Source organism: Archocentrus centrarchus, chromosome 1 (assembly GCF_007364275.1).
Source record: "Archocentrus centrarchus isolate MPI-CPG fArcCen1 chromosome 1, fArcCen1, whole genome shotgun sequence".
Classification (NCBI taxonomy): Eukaryota; Metazoa; Chordata; class Actinopteri; order Cichliformes; family Cichlidae; genus Archocentrus; species Archocentrus centrarchus.
In genome coordinates, this window is record NC_044346.1 from 10,258,282 (window position 1) to 10,279,889 (window position 21,608).

The 21,608-nt window shown below is 40.8% G+C and overlaps 1 protein-coding gene across 2 annotated transcripts; it reads left to right on the top strand.

Annotated features, from left to right (window-relative positions):
- Positions 1-250: 250 nt before the first annotated feature.
- Positions 251-17,958, top strand: LOC115796550 (perforin-1-like). 2 transcript variants are annotated; one of them, XM_030753026.1, is made up of 10 exons: positions 251-389; positions 6,580-6,866; positions 6,961-7,040; positions 8,805-8,817; positions 9,107-9,249; positions 9,376-9,514; positions 9,607-9,687; positions 10,018-10,511; positions 15,346-15,439; positions 17,344-17,958. In XM_030753026.1, exons 1-10 carry the CDS (start codon positions 266-268, stop codon positions 17,560-17,562), a joined length of 1,674 nt encoding a protein of 557 aa, XP_030608886.1. In that variant the 5' UTR covers positions 251-265; the 3' UTR covers positions 17,563-17,958. The 2 variants fall into 2 exon arrangements, with proteins under 2 accessions (XP_030608886.1, XP_030608820.1); XM_030752960.1 differs by lacking the exon at positions 251-389 and adding an exon at positions 2,381-2,590.
- Positions 17,959-21,608: the final 3,650 nt, after the last annotated feature.

Below are 21,608 nucleotides of genomic sequence, written 5' to 3' on the forward strand. Positions count from 1 at the left end.
CCTCATCTGTCTGGGGCCTGTCTCTGGGTACTCTCCCTAGGTACTCCGGCTTCCTCCTACAGTCCAAAGACATTCAGTTAGTGGGGTTAGGTTAATTTGTGATTTTAAATGGGCCGTAAATGCGTGTGAATAGTTGTCTATCTCTCTGTGGTAGCCCTGCGACAGGCTGGTGACCTGTCTAGGGTGTACCCTGCCCCTCACTCAATACTAGCTGCGATAGGCTCAGCCCCCTGAGACACTGAAAAGGATGAGTGGAAGAAAATAGATGGATGGCATAAACTCAGTTGAAAGCTCCACTTTAGTGACTCACAGTTGCGTACGTGAGGCCGTGCAGGCAGGTATCAGCTCCATGATTTTGGAAACCAAAGCGGCAACACCTCTAACGGCAGGTAGACGATGCATAAAAAAATTCACCCAGAGTTGTTGTGAAGGGGAAACTGCTCATACAGAGTGGTTTGTGAAGCTGGAAATTTTAACACTTCGTGCTGGTTTCATTTTTTAGCTGAGCAGGCTGATTGCTCTGGATTCAGTATGAAATCTGACTGTATACAAGTCTATGAGGAAAATGAGCACTTGAATGATGACCTATATTAGGAAACCTCTTTTTGTTCATGTGTTTATGGTCTGACTTGCAGTTAAGAGTCCTCTTCAATGCAATTTATTTATTTTTTATGTTTGATGTTAGGTCTCATATTATTCTCTCCACAAATCTTAGGAAAGATTTAAATATTATCTTTTGGTTAACCCTTCAAATGGGTTTTTATGTACAAACAGACGTACTGTTGGTTCTGCAGTCTGTAAATATTGACTATAAAGTCTGTGTTCTCCCTGGGTAAATGTTTTCATCACTGTTATCTCTGCCCTGTTTGTTTTCCCCATTTCACCCCTATCTTCTCTCACTTTTCATGTGCCGTGTCCTTGGATTCCACCCAATTGCTTTTACATGTTTCCTATTCTCTGAATCAATATCTCTGTAAACATGCCTGACCTCTTTCACTAGCCGAAAATAACAGATTATAGCCGCTCTCTTTACATACTTAAGTAGACATTACAACATGTAATCTTCTTTACTGCTTTTAAAAACTAGCATAGGCCTACAATTTGAATTAAGATCCAAACACTGCATTTTTCTAACTAATCACATCATTAATTTTCTCAACTGGACCAATGAAAACCATTACAGAACAAGAGGCTCAATCTGTTTTTATTAGACTGCATATAAAAGATGGGCATAGATTTCAGGTCTGAAATGTGAAATCACTGGAAGCTCCTTAAACCTGCATTCTTTCTAATGAGGGTGGCTCCTCTGGATGCAGGTGGAGGATTCACACCGTTTGTGAATGAAAGGTGGAGCAGTCCAAGATATGCTATTGTGAAGGAACGTTACTGTGGCATCTCAGCAGACAGAACATTGCTGACTTTTCAACAGTATTGCTCAGTTGTAACTTCTAGACACAACAGAGCACTAGACCAGCTGTATGCAAATGCTGCTGCAGAAGGAGAGGAGAGAGCGTACAAAAGAGAAGGGCTAGGATTGGTGACCTGGTGAGACACAAGTAAAGAAGGTGAACACACATTAAGGACAATCCTCACCTCCAACACAGTACATTCACACTTCTGCCCTCCAGTAGGCGCTAGAGGAGTCTGAAATCAAGGACAAATAAACTGTCTAAAAGTATCAATGCACAGGTCATCAGACTCCAGAATCAGACAATTACCACTGCCCTCCACCCACTATGTTACTGCTGCTGACTAACAGTTAGTAGTCTTATTATCTCCCCAGCTCATGTTTTTAAGCTTAGGTTTTAGCTCATTTTTGTGTTTGCACCTTTTGGTCTTGGGGTGGCTGGAGCTTGCCCCAGTTTCCATTGGGTGTGACACCATATATAGGTCACCAGTATGTTTCAGTGCTCATAAAACAAGCAAAAAAATGCCAAACGTTCATATTAAAGAGCAGCTAACAGATATATTGTATTATAAACGGTGAGCATGTTGGACGAAAGATTTCCTAAATCTGGGCGCCTGGGTGGCTTAGTGGTGAAGCCGGCGACCACATTCATATGCCGCGTTGCGGTGCGGGCGGCGCGGGTTTGCATCCCGGCCTGTCGCCAATTTGCCCGCGTGTCTTCCCCTGTATCTTTCCCCCATTTCCTGTCTCTCTCCACTGCTAACAAAAGCTGCTGTGGCCAAAAACGCAAAAAAAAAAAAAAAGATTTCCTAAATCTGCCCCGGCGGTGGTGGAGCTGAATCAGTGCGTCATAGAAAGTGTTCCACTGCCTGTCCAGTAAGTGGTTTGTTCAGTGACCTCCTCTCCACCACAACCTCAAAAGTGTCCAGTGTCCTTTTTTTCTTCTGAAGTTGATCACCTATGCCTGCATCAACACAGCAAAAGTTATTGAAAAATTAAAAATTAAAGGGGGCGTAAACATCCTGAGCAACAGGCAAGGGTTAATTTGCATGCTGCTGTTGGACTTTAACACCTGCAGCAGATTTTAAATTTGCCTGCTGATGCAGTTCGTGAACATAATTTCACTTTCAGCTGAAGTTTGTTCCACGCATTGTTCTTAAGTGCTTACCAGTCCATGAGAATGTGAGTATTAATTATACTTGTTTGATTAATGAATTAATTTTAAACATGTAATCTCATTCTGAGGTGGGTAGATTGAGAATTATTTTAGGAATTTAACTAAATAAGGTTATTTTGCCAACCACACCTCAGCCAAATCCCTCAATCCACATTCAGCCAAAAGCTTTTGCCACGCTCCGTTTGATCTGTTAGCCAGTGCTGCAACCTTACCTCTCAGCTGATTGTACGTCAGCTTGGCCTAACCTTGCTTTTAGGCCAAGTGTTTTGATTCTGGCATGCACTGTTTGAGTCACCACTAACTGATACAGTTTTGCTATTTGTACTTTAGCTGTAATCTGAGAATAGTCTGAACCAATTGATTACAACACCATAGGATTTCATAAAAGAGTCAGGGTTTTAAATGGACCTGTCAATAGTCCAGTCTCATCACCCACTGAAATTTTTATGAAACAAAAAAATTACAGAGGAGACGCTAAACTACTGAGCAGCAGAAACCCAGTCACCAAAACAAAAAAAAAAACCCAACAACAACCATTTGGCTTTCAAATCTGCAGCATCTGGCCTCTCCCAAACACAGTGTTATTGAAAGGATAAGCGGTGCAACGCAGAGGAAAATATGCTGTTGTCCCAAATCTTTAGACACGTGTTTCTGGCATCAAATTAATTTAACACAAATTTCTCAATCTTTTATATGTGGTCTGTTTTCTAGTTTCAGTCAAGCATAGAGTTTAAATTTGGCTTTAATTACATTTTCGCACAGATTTCCAACTGTTTTGGAAATGTGTTTGAAACATTTTTATTGATGCAGTGAAAAGATTTTAAAATTTCTTCATATATAGGAAAATATTCTTAAATTTGGCAAATGTTAGTGCTATTGTCTTGAAATCAGGCTAGAAATTTAGAAATAATGTCTCAGAAATTATGCTGTTACTATAAGCAAGAGGAGGGGTTCCATTTTTTTTCTAGTTTCACATGCAAAACATTCATATTGAGTGCACTGAGGTGAACTGACTGTATCTAGTATCTCTCAATGTTATGCATTAGCTTTGGCTCCTTTACACCAGAGAGGTGGACATTCCATCTCCCAAATACTAGTTTCAGCAACCTGCACATCGGTTCACCAAGGACTCTGTCTAACGCAAAAGCACTGGACCCCTACTGGTCCCCCTGTGGTGGGTCTACAGGAGGCCAAACTCGTGTGCCTTGTTCAGGCTGAGCCCGTCCAGGGCCCATGTGTTATGGCCACCAGGAGCTCTCCAAAGAGCCCCTCCCCCTGGCCTGGCTCCAGGTGAAACCCTAGTACAGCGATCCTTAATCCAGGCCTCCAGGGCTGGTGTCCTGCAACTTTTAGACGTGTCTCTGCTTTAGCACACCTGAGTCAAATATAGAAGTCATTAGCAGGACTCAGGAGAACTTAACTGCATACTGAGGAGGTAATTCAGCAATTTGATTCAGGTGTGTTGGATCAGGGGCCCATCTAAAAGCTGCAGGACACTGGCCCTTGAGGCCTGGATTTGAGGATCCCTGCCCTAGTATCACAGGTCTGGGCAAAGTCTGAGCAAGGTTTCTTGATTTCTTGTTATCACCTCGTGGGTCTTTGAACCCATATGATGAAGTACATCACTATAACCTATCTATGTTGCCTATAGTAGTGGATATCATTTGGAAGAATTCCAACTGTTTCAAACTACAGAGTCCACTTCCCTGCATTTCATAGTCCTTCTTGCACACATAAGCCTTCCATGTTATCTAATAGCAGCAACAAGGAGGAGCACACCACAAACTATTCTGGTCATTATAAGATTTTTCACTTTCAACCAATAGGACAAACTGAGAGCTGAAGCAAGACAATACAATAAGTGCAGAGACAAAATAAAAATGATGTTTTTGTCCAAATATTTATTGGACAAACTGTATGTAATGACAGTGGACTCAATAAATGCAGAAAAACTGATATTTATAATTGCACATATTTCTCCTCCAGGTGTTTTTCCACGTGTTACTTATTGAGAAAGAAATGAACTGTTTTTCTCAGAGAGTGGAGTATCTTTCACTTTGTGTTGGTTTTTCAGTTTGTTTTTTTTAAACTTCTGTCTGTGCCTCAGGTGAATATTTTAGTATGTACTTCTATAAAGGTAGAAGAGACTGTTTTTCATTATTATTTTTTCTTTTGTAAATAAATGATTAATTCAAAGAATTTACTGGTTGAGCCCACTTGAGATCAGTTTGGCCTGTATGTGGCCCATAACATAAAATGACTGTGACTCCACGGGAAACAAGAATGGCTACCACATATGCTGTGCTCATCCTTTGTCCTGATCAGCTTGATTTGGATTACTGAAAGTGGCATTTGGAACAGACAGAAACTCTTTTTGAAATGTTACCATGCAGTGCACTTTAATAGATGAGATGTAGAATTAATTTTATGGAGAGAGAGCATTTTTTTTAGGCTTTGATTCTGGCTATTTTTTCTGTCCCAGACAACATGGTGCTGACGCAACCAATTTCTAGATTCAGGAAGAGCTGCAGACATGCATTCAGTTTGCAAACTTTCATTATCGTAGAGAACTAATGTTGTCAAACCATTAATGATAAAACAAAACCATAAGTGTAAAAACAGATTTTTATTTTTTATCATTTAAAGTATATTTAATGCATAAGCAAACAATAAGGTACCACAGATGGAATATCCTTCCTACTTTACTATACTCCTTCAAAGTACCTGGTCCAAGATTGCTTTAAATGTAATGCAAGAAGAAGTTGCTGGGTCTGCTATGAGCTTCCCAAAGGAATCATCAAAAATTAGACTTTTGTCATAACCCTCAATACCAGCTCCACAATGACTCAAAAACATTATTTTCTGTGGCCTACCTGTTTTGCGGGGAACTAGAGAACCAAATTTGTGCTTGAAAGATCAGTCCCACCACAACTCACAACTCAGCCTCATAGTACCATATCACTCTAATAGAGCACTTCGCTCTCAGACTGCTGGCTTACTTGTGGTTCCTCAGATACTTAAGAGTAGAATGGGAGGCAGAGCCTTCAGCTTTCAGGCCCCACTTCTGTAGAACCAGCTCTGAATTTGGATTCAGGAGGCAGACACCCTCTCTATTTTTAAGATTAGGCTTAAAACTTTCCTTTATGATCAAGGTTATAGTTAGGGCTGGATCAGGTGACCCTGAACATTCCTTAGTTATGCTGCAATAAGCCTAGGCTGCTGGGAGGTTCCTATGATGCTGGGAGGTTCCTATGAGTGTTTCTTTTCATTCACCTTTTCACTCTGTTTATACCCCACTCTGCATTTAATCATTAGTTATTATTAATCTCTGGCTCTCTTCCACGGTGTGTTCTTTGTCCTGTCTCTCTCCCCTCAGCCCCAACCAGTTGCGGCAGATGACTGCCCCCCCGAGCCTGGTTCTGCTCGAGGTTTCTTCCTGTTAAAAGGAACTTTTTCCTTCCCACTGTCACCAAATGCTTGTTCATAGAGGGTCGTTTTGACTTTTGGGTTTTCGCTGTAATTATTTTAGGGTCTTTACCTCACAATATAAAGCGCCTTAAGGCGACTTTGTTGTGATTTGGCGCTATATAAATAAAATTGAATTGAACTGAACTACACCAAGGAATTATACCAAGTGCTCAAGCCTGAAATGAAGAGACACTAATTGCTTACACCTGTCCTTATAATGGGAAAAGGCTGCTCCTACTTACTCTTAGATCCCACCTCTCACACACATTATCTTGCATCACAGTTTTAATGAGATCAGTAGGGACAGTAACATCCAGATGACTGTAATTCCACCCCAACTTGTGGGTGAAATTGTTTGCAGGGTGTAATTATGCCCGGCCTTCAAATCTTAAGTCTATATTAGTTAAATAACTGTGACATTTTTTGGTAAACAGCTAAAGTCAGTAAACATTTCTCACTGTCTAAAAAGAAATGTGGACCTAACTGAATATCCTTCTCTCTCCCACTTCTGTGTGAACTACTTCAGTCTCTTTGACTGAAGCCATGCTCTTCCTTTCAACCCTGCCTCCTTTCTATCTTGGCCTCTTCTTCTTTCTGTCGTACAACTCCCCTGTTCTCTCCTGTCAGACTGGGACCCAGAGTGAGTGCGAGTCTGCTCCCTTTGTACCGGGCCACAGCCTGGTGGGTGCAGGATTTGATGTGGTCTCTGCGCGTCAAACAGGAGCTTTTGTGGTGGATGTGAACAAGTACCTCACTCCAAATGGCACCTGTACTCTCTGTTCCAATCCCCTTCAAGGCAACACCTTGCAGAAGGTAAAATAATAAAATCTGAGCCGTGAGCAAAACAGTAACACACACACACCTTATGAGTTCATGTTAATCATGGTGCTCTGTCTTTTATTTTCAGCTGCCAGTATCTGTAGTGGACTGGCATGCATTCAGCCAATGCAACCCTGAGGTTTACAGCAGTGTACACACATCTGTTAGGTACAGTATTCAGGGGCGGTTCTAGGGGCGGGGCCACAGGGGCATTGGCCCCATCTGAAATCTGATTGGCCCCCTGAAGTGCCCCTGTCCTGTCCTGTCACTCATCTGTCCTTTGTCCAAGAGCGAGAATCAAATTATAGGTGGATGCAATTCCATGCCGAAACACCAGTAGCGCTAATGAGCCAAATAGGAATGTCCAGCATGACTAAAGCTTACAGAAGAAAAAGAAGATCTGAACGATCTGGTGGAGAAAGTTTTTTAACCGACAACCAATGCCAGTGTATATTTTGAGGAATTTGTCGGTAATGATAAGTCATAAATTCCTTTTTACTCAGAGCTGTCACACAGCGTAAGTCTGACAAACATTAAATTAAGAAGCAAAGTTATTTAAGAGTAATGTTAACTGAGGCCCTACTTGTGTTTGGACATGAATGTTAGCATTTCACTAATTCATGTAATACTAATTCATGTACTTCTTTGTAATCTGCATTTGTGTGTTAACATTAACTATAATGTCTGGCAGTGATAGAGAAGAATATGAAAAGAAAGGGTCAGTCTCAGGCGGGAATTCAGCAGTTTTTGACCAAAGAGTGAGTCTGCCAGCTGAAAATGAGCAGGGTGAGAGGAGGGAGAGAGCAGCAGGACACAGTAGACCAGAGGCTGGTCAGTAGCAGGGCACCTCCAGTCCCTTTTCATCCATCCATCCATCCATCCATTCGCTTCCGCTCACCCTGTTCACAGGGTTGCGGGGGGGGGGGGGGGGGGGGGGGGGGGGGGCTGGAGCCTATCCCAGCTGTCATAGGGCGAGAGGCAGGGTACACCCTGAAGAGGTCGCCAGCCTGTTGCAGGGCCAACACAGAGAGACGAACAACCACTCACACTCTCATTCATACCTATGGGCAATTTAGTGTAGCCAATTAACCTAACCCTAGTAAGTGCATGTCTTTGGAATGTGGGAGGAAACCGGAGGAAACCCACGCAAGCACGGGGAGAACATGCAAACTCCACACAGAGAGAAGAAGAGACCTGGGCCAAGGTGGAATCATTTAGGGAGAGCAACAACAGTTAATGCTGTAATTTATGAAATGTCTGATATTGTTATTTAGTGAAATGGCACATAAGTTCACTGAATTCTTACAACTCATGGTGATAAGATTTACCATAACTTTAATGTAATGGCTTTAATTTTTATTGGTCCGTATATCACCACATTTACCACAAATACTTGGCCCTCTATGAATACTGTGGCCCCTTGATGGCCCCTTATTCAAAAAAATCCTAGATCCGCCACTGACAGTATCATACCACATTATATTACAGCATCCATGTCCTTTATGTAATATATCCAAGGACACAGACTTGCTTCTTGATCTTCTTAGTCAGTGTTTCACCATAAAAGCTGGCACCAAGTGCAGGTTAAATGTTGTATTTGCTGCTCTAAAACAAATCATACAATCTTATTTAACAGCTCAGCATGCTTGTTCCACAGAGTAAACTACCCACTCTAAACTTAGCATAACACACATATATATATATATATATATATATATATATATATATATATATATATATATATATATATATATATATATAAAATCTCCTAAATAGCTATTATGTTTAATAGTTATTATGATTAATGCAGCATAACAGCTAAAAATTCCATCAACATTTTCAGTATATCTGTAAATATACATTTTAATAAACTTTTTAAGAACTGAACGGTGAATTGTAACAGTGATTCTTTCCTTTAAATTCTATCCACAGCTCACTGATGAAGGTAGGAAACATTCACAAATACTATTAAAATTCATAAAAATTAACATTTTGGAATCTCATTGCTACAATAATAGAAGAAACTTTGTTGATTTAGCTTTTTTTTATATCACCAGGACAGCACTAAATCAAGCACAAGCAATAAAAATACTTTTTTTTTTAATCATTTGACCAGGACTTTATGGCAAACAGGATATAGTATCCCAGCAAAAGGACCTAGAATATAAAGAAGTGATTATGATCGATACTTTATGTAAAGCAGACTTTAGTTATCTCATTCATTTGTCTGTCAGGTTGGCCTAAATTTGGATGATTTGGAGTCTGATGACCAGATTGTGGGAGGTACAGCCTCTGAGGTCTATAAGTTTGCTACACATAGTGCCAAAGAGGACGACTACACCTTCAGTGTACATGGCATCACCTGCAAGCATTATAGGTAGGCTTGGAAAACAAAACAAAACTATAAAACACATAAGTTTTAAAACTTAGATTAAAGTTTGTTATATAAAAGTGATTATACCTTCTGTTAAGATGATTCCCTAATCTGTCTCTTTGTGTCTAGTTACCGCGTAGCAAATGAACCGCTTCTCACCGAAGAGTTCAAGAAGGCTGTGAACAATCTGCCAGAGGAGTACAGCCTCACAGAGAAGGACCAGTACGACGCATTGATACAAACCTATGGCACACACTACATCCACCAGGTTAACACACACACACACACACACACACACACACACACACACACACACACACACAAATGTATTTAATTACAACACCTTGTACCTAATTGCAGATTCACCTTGGGGGGAGACTGAGGAGGGTCACAGCTGTACGAATCTGTTTGGCCTCACTGAACGGGCTTTCTTCTCAGGAGGTACAGGAAGCCGATGTGCCTGCGCACAGTCACCAGACTGTGTATTTCTTAACACACACTCACATTTACACACATTGCGTTACCACTGCAATGAAAGACTCAAAGAAATATTTTTGATCTGTACCCAAATGAACAAACAGTCATGTCAGTGATGGTGGTCTGTCATAAAAAAGGATCCCTGAGCAATGCAGCAAATCCTTAATTTTGTTGATGTGAAGGTCTACCATCATAAGTGCATATCTCAGACTATAGCTTTTGTATAGAGTTAATGCATTTACTGTTTAGCTATAAGGTGCACATGGAATCTTGTTTCTCATTCCTGTCTTTCAGGTTCACTCCTGTTTATCACACGGATTCTCTGTTGGCTTGGGGAAGATAAAACTATCCAGTGACCGACCATCTTGCATGAAAGTCCTAGAAAATCGGGATGAAGCCACTAACTATAACGCTGATCTCCACAAACACCACACTGAGGTGGCTGGAGGCACTGCTTGGTCAGGGGACTTTTCCCTCACCCATAATAACTCCCTGGACCTTGTCCACTGGCTGAACAGCTTGAAGGATAGCCCAGGTGTTGTTTCATACTCCCTTTTGCCACTGTATGAGCTGATGCCAACCGAGACACAAAAGGCAGAGATGAAGAAAGCCACGTTGGCATACTTATTAAGCAAGACCGTGCAGAGCTCACACAGAGAACTATTTTGTTGGCTGCTCGATAACCTGGCATCCAACTGCTGTCCTATACAAACCAGGAGGGGGATGTTGAATGTGACTAATATTAAAGCCTGGAATCTGTGGGGAGATGATTGGGATATAACTGACAGGTGAGTAGGGTGAGGTCAAGGACTGAAAGTTGATGGTATATGTTGATGTACCTGGACATCTTGAGTTGCTTCCTCAGTCAAAATGTGATTTAGGTCTTTCAGCAACTGACACCCAGCAGTCCAGTCAGGGTTAATTGAGCTCCACCTTGTGTCCAGGTAGGACTACACCACCCGTAGCTCTGTCATCCTTATTTACAGCCTCCTGGAAGCAACATGTGCTGTCAGGGCAAACAATTTTACCTACAGAGGGACTGGCAGACATCTTACCTTAGTGGGCTCACATTTTGCTTTCCACCCACTGCTTCAGCATACTTTCAGCTCACTATGCTTTGCCCCCTTCCAGAGTACAGTTTCCCCCAGAGAATGATTTGCTTGGAGGTTCCCAAGATCAGGTCCTGATACACTTATTTATTCATTGGTCATACATAAATTAAACTAATAATATACCCCACTAGTAGCAGCACCGTGGCGTGGTGGTTAGCACTGTTACCTCACAGCAAGAAGGTCTGGGTTTAAATCCACCTTGGCTGGGGCCTTTCTGTGTAGAGTTTGCATGTTCTGGGTTTTCTCCGGGTACTCTGGTTTCCCCCCACTTAGTCGGAGTAGTTTAGCTGGTGATTCTAAATTGCCCACAGGTGTGAATAGGTTGTCTGTCTCTCTGTGTTAGCACTGCAAGGGTGTAACCTTGCCTCGTGCCCTGGGATAGGCTCCAGCCACCCACGACCTTGCAAAGGATAAGCGAACGAGAATGGATGGATGGATATACCCCACTAATCATGCGAAAGTGCAAGGAATGACAAGTTTTTTTTTAACCATATGTTGTCCAGGTGGGGCAGTGTCAGTACTGAATAATGCCATTTTTTTTGCACATGCTGCACACAAGTATGTGACGGTTGTTGCCTGGCAATAGTATTGCTTGGGCACCACAAAAAGGGGCTGCTTGCCAAAGGTGGGACAGTTACAGTTCAGTTCAATTCAAATCAATTTTATAGCACCAAATCACAACAAACAGTCACCTTGAGGTGCTTTATATTGTAAGGTAAAGACCCTACAGTAATTTCAGAAGTTCTTCTGCTTATCATTTTCTGGGTTGCGGGGGGCTGGAGCCTATCCCAGATGTCATTAGGCAAGAAGCAGGGTGCACCCGGACAGCTCGCCAGCCTGTCGAAGGGCTAACAGAGAGACAGAGACAACCATTCACACCTATGGGCAATTTAAAATAAGAGAGATAAGATAAAACTTTAATGATCCCACGACGGGGAAATTTGAGCATTACAGCAGCTCAGTACAGAGAAGAATGAAAGGATGAATAAAACAAATGAAATAAAATAGAACAGAAAACACTATATACATAAAATATATATCAACATCAATACACACACACACACATCAAAACACTGTATATAGATATCAAAACAGTATACATTTGTAGCCGGTAAGGTACACGGTATGCATTATATGGGTGAGAGTGTAATAAATAAAATATATATGTACGGTATGGATAAAGTGATGGCAGTGGAGGTAAAGTGTCCAAGTGATTCATGACATCATGATGGGTTATACAGTCTAACTGCTGCTGGGATGAATGACCTTCCTGCAGCGAGGATGTTTCAGTCTCTGACTGCAGGAGCTGCTCAGCACACCCACGGTCTCATGCAGAGGGTGATGGGGGTTGTCCACGATGGATGTCAGCTTTGCTAACATCCCCCTCTCACTCACCACCATCACAGACTCCTGAGGACATCCCAGCACAGAGCTTGACTTCCACACCAGTTTGTCAATCCTGCTCCTGTCTCTTTCAGTGCATCCACCTCCCCAGCAGGCCGCTGCATAGAAAAGGGCAGATGCTACCACTGAGTCATAAAAAGTCTTTAACAGAGTCCCGCAGACACTGAAGGACCTCGGTCTCCTCAGCAGGTGGAGTCAACTCTGGTCCTTCTTATACAGGACGTCTGTATTTGTAGTCCAGTCCAGAGGTGAACACCCAGGTACTTGTAAGAGACCACTGTCTCGATGTCCTTTCCCTGGATGTTCACCAGTGCTGTAGGGGGTGACTTCCTCCTGAAGTCTATGATCATTTCCTTCGTCTTGCTGGCATTGATTTGGAGTGCGTTGGTCTCACACCAGCCAACAAAGTCACTGATGACCCCCCTGTATTCCTCGTTCCCATCTGATATGCATCCAATGATGGCCGTATCATCTGAGAACTTATGTAGGTGGCAGTGGTCTGAGTTGCACCTGAAGTCTGAAGTGTACAGACTGAACAGAAAGGGTGAGAGGACCGTGCCCTGTGGCGCCCCTGTGCTGCAGACTACCACATCAGACACACAGTCATGGCACCTCACATACTGTGGTCTGTTGGTGAGGTAGTCCATGCCGTCAGCTGCCTGTCCACTCCGGCTCCCTTCAGCTTCCCTCTCAACAGTGCAGGCTGGATGGTGTTGAAAGCACTGGAGAAGTCAAAGAACATGACCCTCACAGTTTTTCCCACCTGCTCTAGGTGAGAGAGGGATCTGTGCAGCAGGTAGATGACGACGTCGTTCACTCCGATGCCAGGCTGGTAGGCGAACTGCAGGGGTCCAGCGCTGAGTTCACCAGTGGGTGAAGGTGGTGCAGGATGAACATCTCTATGGTCTTCATCAGGTGAGAAGTCAGGGCCACAGGTCTGTAGTGGTTGGACTCCCTGGGATGTGCGATCTTTGGCACTGGAACTATGCAGGAAGTCTTCCGCAGTTTAGGAACCCTCTCCAGATTCAGGCTCAGGTTGAAGATGTGCAGGACCACCTGACAGAGCTGGTCTGCACAGTCTCTGAGCAGTCAGGAGCTGATTCCATCTGGACCTGCTGCCTTCCTGATCTTTGTCTTCCTGAGCTGACTTCTAATCAGCCACCACCTAATCAGCTGTGAGGTGGATGTGAGGCTGGGTTGGGGTGGGTGATGGGGCTGGCTCTGTTGTGGGTGGGGGTGAGGAGTGTGTGGGGGTGAGGAGAGTGCAGGCAACAATAGCACTGCGCCAGGAGAGAGGCATACGGAGGGGGGTAGATGAGAGCTGAGAGGTGGGGGAGGTGGTCAATGGCCCAGAGTCAAATTGAAAAACAGATTCAGGTTGTTAGCCCACCCCCTGGTCAGCAGACACTGTGGCTCCTCCACTGTCCTCAAAGGGGCCAGAGATTTTTTTCATGTTACTCCAGACTTCTCGGACTTCGTTATGTTGGAGCTGTTCCTCCATCTTCCTCCTGAAGCTCTCTTTGCCTCTCCAGATCTTGTATTTAACATCCTTTTGCACTCTCCTCGGTTCCTCTTTGTCTCTAGAGCTGAATTTAGAGTCACTAATTAACCTAACCCCACTGAGTGCATGTCTCTGGACTGTGGGAAGAAACCAGAATACCCGGAAAATCCCACGCAGACACGGGGAAAACATGCAAATACCACAAAGAAAGGTCCTGGCCAAGGTGGATTTTAACCCAGGACCTTCTAGCTGTGAGACAACAGTGCTAACCACCATGCCACCCAGTAAAGAAAGCATTTTAAAAAGAAATAGGCATCACTAATGTTATAACCCAAAACATTAGTTAACAAGAAATGGCAAACAGCATTTCAGCTACTTGAAAACAGCCATCTAGTTAAATGTAGTTTTATGGGATATGCCCACATTGACATATACATATGCCCACTGTATATGTCAATTAAACATGTAAAAAAAAAAAAAAAGAAGTCATTTTTCAACTTTTAACTGTACTTTGGCTGTGGGGAAAAACTGATTTGTATAAACAGATTGTATACATGCATTGCTCTCCTGACAAAGTATGTTTTAGTGCATCATTTCTGTCACCTGTCTTCATGTCTCCTGATTTGACTGTGTTGTTCTGCATGTTATTGTTTTGATGTGTCCTATGCTTGTGCTGTTATGTCCTTTTGTGTTATTTGACCGTGTCAGTAAAGTGGCACTGAAATAGACAAATGATGACAAATGAAATACACAATCAGCTTGTCACAACTGAAGTACAGTTTGAAATTGAAATGACACAGACACAAGTTTTGTCACAAACTGTCCACTGGTGAGTGGAAATGATCAAGAAGGTCCATATGAATGTTTGTCTTTGTGAATTTTTCAGTGGCGGGTGGTATATGAGTGCTGCCAAATGCAAAGCACAACTTGTGAACATCCTTTTCTTCTTTTAGCACCAGGGAGCTAAGCTTTGCTGACTAGAAGCTCATGAGACGCTCAAGCAAAATGTTAACATGAATTTCATGGTAACATAAAGGTTAATACTCTGGATGTTGTTAATGTGGATTGAAACTCATTCACTTGAATTTTTTGAACAGGGCTGGATGGACATCTTTTAAGAGTTTTACTACATAGGAACCATTTCTTCTTTTGTCTGAAAAGCACAATAGCATCATCTGCATATTGTGAATCAATTTTCTGACCTTAGTTGTAAAGTATTTCTATATGCCACTCTTACTGCCTTTCTTATCAACGCTTTTGAGTGGAGCTATGGCAGCAGCTGCTTCCACATGTAGGTTTTCGTGTGCTTGTGGGCATCCTTCTTCATCTTCAGTGTGTAGGGATAGACTTTCCCTGTCAGAAGTGAATTTTGGTATTTAATCCATGTATGGTACCTACAGTACTAAAAAAAAAACCCCAAAACAACAGCAGATTCTTTTTTTTCTTTCTTTTTAAATTTAGCCCTCTCCTTTCTTCACTTCCCATCCTGCTCAGCTTTCCTGAAGCTTGTGAGCTTCTTGCACTGGATGCTGCACAGCGCTACAAGAAATCCCCTCAAGCAGTAATACTGATTCATCTTTTGCTCTTTTTTTCTCCTATTTACAGCTACGCCGTAATGAAGATTGATAACGTCTATCGCAGGACTAGTATGATCTATTCAAACAACCCTCAGTGGAACACTGATCATGAGCTTGGCACGGTCAGTAAACCATCTCGTTTTAGACAGATTCAAAAAATTTGGAATCAGTCACCTCAAGTGTGGTACTTTGTATCCTGTAGTTATTTCTACCATCTATGTGTATCTTGAGTTGTCAAAATAGAAAGATAACAGTTTCCTTACAGCAAAATATGTATCTAGAGAGGTTATTTTATGCCTATGCACAAGGAATTATAGCTGCTACTGTGCATTGGTTTAGATGTGAAAATAAAATAATTTAAGTGAAATACTAGTATTGCAACTAATAATAATAATAATAAACTGAGGAGGTGGCCTGTACGTACAGAGTTTCAGCATAACAGGCAGAAGAGTTGCTTCACAGGCAGGTTTATTTCTTGGAGTAAAAAAGGTTTTATTCCTAAAGTAAAAGCCAATCTTTGAGCTTTCTAACAACATTAGAAATGTGTAAATTAAAGAAAAGCTTTTCATCTATCTATATACTGGCATATTTATATGAGTGTACCCTTTCAATGGTTCTGTCGTGTAAACCAGATGAAACAATGCTAAAATGATCAAACCCCTGTGTGCAAGCTTTGGAGATCATAAATTATTTGTGAACAGTAAAAACAAACTGCTTTAAATGCAGCAGATCAGTTTGTGGCATGCTGTCTGTAGTTCTTGTACTGTCTGCACCACAGAGGAAACGTGTGACAGTACTGTCAGCAGACATGTACTTTTGCCGGGATGCTAAAATGGAAGCCTGGGGGACACCTTTAATTAGCTTGAGAAAATCCGATCTATGGTGCTTTTTATGACAAAGACACACTGAATAAAATTTCTGAACCAAATAACAATCTTAGGACTGAAACCAGCATCAATATGTTTGTTCAGCAGCAACTTATGATCTTCTGAATTAGGGCTGCAGTTTTAGTAATTGATTACTCGAGTAATCAGATAAGAAACACCTTTGTCTTATAACTGAGCAATAACAAATACTGAAAAGAGAAACGCACAGGTCTTTTAAAATGAACTGCTCATTGGGTTCAATTTTAAAAGTTACAGTGTTTCAACAGTTTAACTGCATACAATAGCTGCCAAAAGTATTAAACCTTTTCATTGTATTTACATGCCATATTAACATTATTACAGCTGCCTGTGCTTAGTGTTTTTATTCACACCCAGATACGTTTTTATTGCAAGTCTGTTTTTAGTCGCAAATGTGGGTGAAATGCTGGTGCTTACGTGATGAGCTCCACAGAGTCATGCATTAAACAAAAACACTGAAGCAAAGAAAAAAAAAAGTATTTAAGTTACTCAGTGAATGGTTGCAGCCCTACACTGAATCAAACACCTGAGAGAGATCCACAAAGAAAAAGACGCAATGCTGTTTTCTGTCCAGAGCACCTTTGTCTCTGTATTTGTGTTGACTAGTGACCAGTGGTAACAGGTTTGCCTTCACACTACAATAGAATTTTTTTTTTTTTGAAAGGCATCACAACTCACTACACAGTGGTCCTGTCAGTTGGGGTGTGTATGAGTGTGTGCATATGTTCAAATGTGCAAATAAAAAGTAGACCTAAATTATGACAACAAGTTCCACTTCTAGAAAAAGTAACTGAATCAGATGGGAAACGATCCAGTCAGAGGAAAAAAGCAAATCAGAGAGTTTTGTGGAGTAGGTGCACAGAGAGAAACAGACAGCCTCCCAGGAATTCAGCAACAGCTTAGCTGTGATGAATCTTACAGACCACTTGTGAGTGTCTTAATTTAAACATTTTCAAAACTGAATCCAAAAAAGGTTTTATGGATTTGTGGTCAGGATCTCATCAGTCAAAATAAATGCTTTAGGTCTACTCATCTTTTTTTTTTTTTTTAATAAAGCTCAGCTGAATATTTAAAGGATGAGAGTGCATTAAATCTTATTTCATCATCTTTTTCTGATGAAGGTGAACACAAACTCAGAGTTAACATTCGAGATTTGGGATGAGGACCCATCCTATGATGATCTTCTGGTAAAGTGTACGAAACAGCTGAGGATGGGGACACACACATTTACCTGCCATAGCGGGAAAAGTGGCTTTGAGGTCAAGTACACTCTGATCTGCAACCCTCATCTGACAGGAGACAAGTGTGAGCGCTATAAACCGAAATCACAAATTCTGTAATCTTGCAATGTAAAGAGTCACATGAGTGATTTGTTTTATGTAAATCTTTGAGGCTCAGGTATTCTTTGATCAAATAAATCAAGAGTAGATTTCTACACTGGCTATCAGTATATGTACTTTAAATAAAAGATAATCACTTTTTTTATATCAACACATTAAAATTATAAATACAGGTCTGTAAACACAATCAAATATTGTGAACTCTCAACATCTTTCATCTTCCAGCTGTGCAAAAACTGTTAATCCTTGTAGCATCATTCTTTGTTTAACCTTCTCATGCAAATAAAGATTGTGCTTTATGTACTTAAAAGGTTTTTTCAGGTACATAAAGTATCTAATTATTTTATATGAAGTTATCTTGGATTGACTGAAGTGTAATAAAGTGTTTCTTAAACAGCTGCAGTGACTGTGGTGATCACTCCATTAAAGATATATTTATATATTTTTGATCCTCCCCACTGTCACCAAGCACTCATACAAAGTTGTTTGATCATTTGGTTTCACTCTATAATGATCATACTGTACATATAATACCTTCATGTGACTGTTTATTAGCACTACAATTAGCACAACATATAACCTTAACTTAATACCAGGAGTCTATAAAGCAGGTTTAATGAACTCTGATTCTAAACCTTAAGCTGATCAAGAAGTTGATCAGTTCCAAATATTCAGTTTATTATATACGAAATAACAAAGGCAGAAAGTTGTCACATGAATGAATTTTGAAAAAATGACAGATATTTATCAAAAATGTTGCCAATTATTTACTGTCAGGTGGCCACTCACTTAAAATATATTAGATGATAACTGAAACCGTATGAGGAAACACATTTCCTCAGAATTCTGTACATTTATTAATTATTTGGTAATAATTAAACTCTTGACTTGTTAAATTGTAACCGAGATCCTCAAGTTTGGCTGCAAAACATCAATTTGTCATTACAGGCCTACTAACATAAGTCACCAATATTAACATTTACAGCTCCCCATTTATTGTCATTTCAGTCTGCTGTGCATGTGGGTTACTGTTAGTGGGCAATTATACATTTGTACAAATGATATAGTTCATGCTTTCATTGCTGTGCAAAAGTCTTAAGCCACACTTCATTTCTTTATATTTTGCAAGTAAAATGTGAAGTAGGTGGAGTGATTAATTGAAATGTGTGCAAACATGCATGGAAATATAGTATATAATGGAAAAAGTGTTTGTATAATTCTAATGAACTTGAAAGTCAGTATTTGGTACGACCACCTTTATTCTTCAATATGGCCTGAACTTTCTTGTAGTTTCTTTCAGCAGTCTTCAGGAATAGTTCTCCAGGCTTCTTGAAGGACATTCAAAGCTCTTCTTTGGATGTTTCTCCCTTTTGTTCTGTTCTCTGTCAGGATGATCCCACACTGCTTCAATAATGTTGAGGTCCAGGCTCTGGGGAGGCCAATCCATGACTGATAGTGTTCTACTATGTGTTTTTAATTGCAATGCTAAAAAATGAACCCTTTGCCAATCAGACACTTTCCAGATGGTCAATCAAAATCTGATGGCACTTTTCTGTGTTCATAATTCCATCAATTTTGAGAAGATCTCCACCACCACTGCCTGCAGTGCAGCCCCAAACCATGACAGAACCTCCGCCATGTTTTGCCTCTCCTGACCTCCTCTGTACATACTGATGACAATTTGGACTAAAATTTCAAATTTGGATTCATCACTCCGTCAGACCTGCTGCATCTAATTTTCAGTCCAGTTCTTTTGTAATGTGGCATACCTCAGCCTTTCCTCACTGTTTCCCTTCCTCGAGAACAGCTTCTTCACAGCCACTGAGACCATTTCTGATGAGGCTTCAGTGAACCATAAATGAATCAACTGAAGGGCCAGATGAATCTCTCAGGTCCTGTGTCAGGTCTTTGCTGGATTTTTTACTATTTCTTAAGAACATGACTTCGTCTGTATGTAGTTGTTTTTTTTTTTAATTTTATTTTAGATCTGTCACTTATTTTTCTTCCACTTGTTCAGTTTTCTCAAATCTTCAAGGATGCACTCCACGCCATGGTGAGATACGCCAAGTTTTCAGTTAGTAGCCCTTTGAAAATCTCATTGTGGCTGCAAATTCTTATTTTTGTCAAACTGTTTTATAGGTGGCATTTTTTTTACAGATTCAAATAAAGAAATTGGAACAAATCAAAAGTAGATCCATAAATTTTTGCACAATGCAGCCATAATTTTGACTCTGTATATGACCACAGTAGATTTTAAATGAAATGATCAAGAGGTAATATAAGTGCAGATTTTCTGCTTTAATGTTTACCATAAATATTGCACAAATTGTTTAAGAATTACATCCATTTTTATACATAGTCCCCCAATTTCAGAGTCAAAAATATAATTGAGCAATTGACTGATAAATAATTTCATGGCTAGATGAGGTCTGGTTCATCATTATCTTTGATAAATTAAAATTCACCAAGACACCAAGACCACAATATATCAAATGTGAATTTAGAATACAGTTTAACTGTATAAACAACCCAAGCTATGCTGAAAAGGAGTACTTTTTTCAGTCTTTTACAGTTTACATGTAGCAAAAAATAAGATAGCAATAAAATGAAAACACAGAGGACCCACGATGATAAATGAGTTACTCCTAATTTACGCATTATAGCCCCAGATGGCTATAATGCATCCAGTGCCCTTAAATGTCTTGGTACATGTGCACTTGTTAATTAACGCTGGAGCTGTAGGATAGCTGTATTTGATGGTGGTTTCCAATCCCTAGCCTATTGGTTTCTGTCCATCCATTGGATGTGACTGGCTTGTGATGTCACCATCTGACATTCTCCAGCTCTGCTGCAATGAAGAAATGGTCAAATTTTTTTTGTTGTGTTAAAAAAATAACTATTTTTCCTAGAAGAGGAATCATTTATATAAATGTTGACATTTATTTAAAGAATCCAGCAGGAAAAAGGAGAGAACAGAGGTGGTAAACAGCTGAACAGTTGAAACCTATGATCCCTGTTATTGTTCTTCACTGCATAACAGAAACATGTAAAAAAAAATAAAAATAATAATAATAATCTAAATAACCGAAGCAATAAACATGAAAAGCAAACTTTGTCCCACACTCAAAACTTTTGGCCACAACTGCAGGACAACAAACAACACCAGGGGGCAGCAATGCTTTGGTATGAGCAAAGTCTTTAATGATTAAATGCAGAGTGGAGTATAAACAAATTAAACAAGATGAATGAAAAGAAACAGTGCATTATGGGAACCCCCCCAGCAGCCTAGGCCTATAGCAGCATAACTAAGGGGTTGTTCAGGGTCACCTGATCCAGCCCTAACTATAAGCTTTATCATAAAGGAAAGTTTTAAGCCTAATCTTAAAAATAGAGAGGGTGTCTATCTCCCGAAGCCAAGCTGGGAGCTGGTTCCACAAAAGAGGGGCCTGAAAGCTGAAGGCTCTGCCTCCCATTCTACTCTTAAGTATCCGAGGAACCACAAGTAAGCCAGCAGTCTGAGAGCGAAGTGCTCTGTTTGGGTGATATGGGACTATAAGGTCTTTGAGATAAGATGGGGCCTGATTATTCAAGACCTTGTAGGTGAGGAGAAGAATTTTAAATTCTATTCTAGATTTAACAGGGAGCCAATGAAGAGAAGCCAATATGGGAGAAATCTGCTCTCTCTTTCTAGTCCCTGTCAGTACTCTAGCTGCAGCATTTTGGATCAGCTGAATGTGGAGGCCAAAGTAATGCCATCCAGAGTAGGTATCTGGTTTGACACCATGTTTCTAAGATTTGTGGGGCGGAGTACAAGAATTTAAGTTTCATCTGAATTTAGAAGCAGGAAATTAAGGCCTAAGGCCGACTATATGACTAAGGCCGTAATACTCTGACTAAGGCCATAAGTACCGTGACTAAGGCTGTAAGTATGGTGACTAAGGCAGTAATACCGTGACTAAGGCTGTAATACTCTGACTAAAGCCGTAAGTATGGTGACTAAGGCTGTAATACTCTAAGGCCGTAAGTATGGTGACTAAGGCAGTAAT

Excerpts from the sequence above, each read along its gene's own strand:
- LOC115796550 (XM_030753026.1), top strand. The coding sequence starts at position 266 with ATGGATGGCATAAACTCAGTTGAAAGCTCCACTTTAGTGACTCACAGT. Across the intron at positions 6,867-6,960 it reads AAGGCAACACCTTGCAGAAG|CTGCCAGTATCTGTAGTGGA; the intron begins GTAAAATAATAA and ends TTTTATTTTCAG. Across the intron at positions 10,512-15,345 it reads GATTGGGATATAACTGACAG|CTACGCCGTAATGAAGATTG; the intron begins GTGAGTAGGGTG and ends TCCTATTTACAG.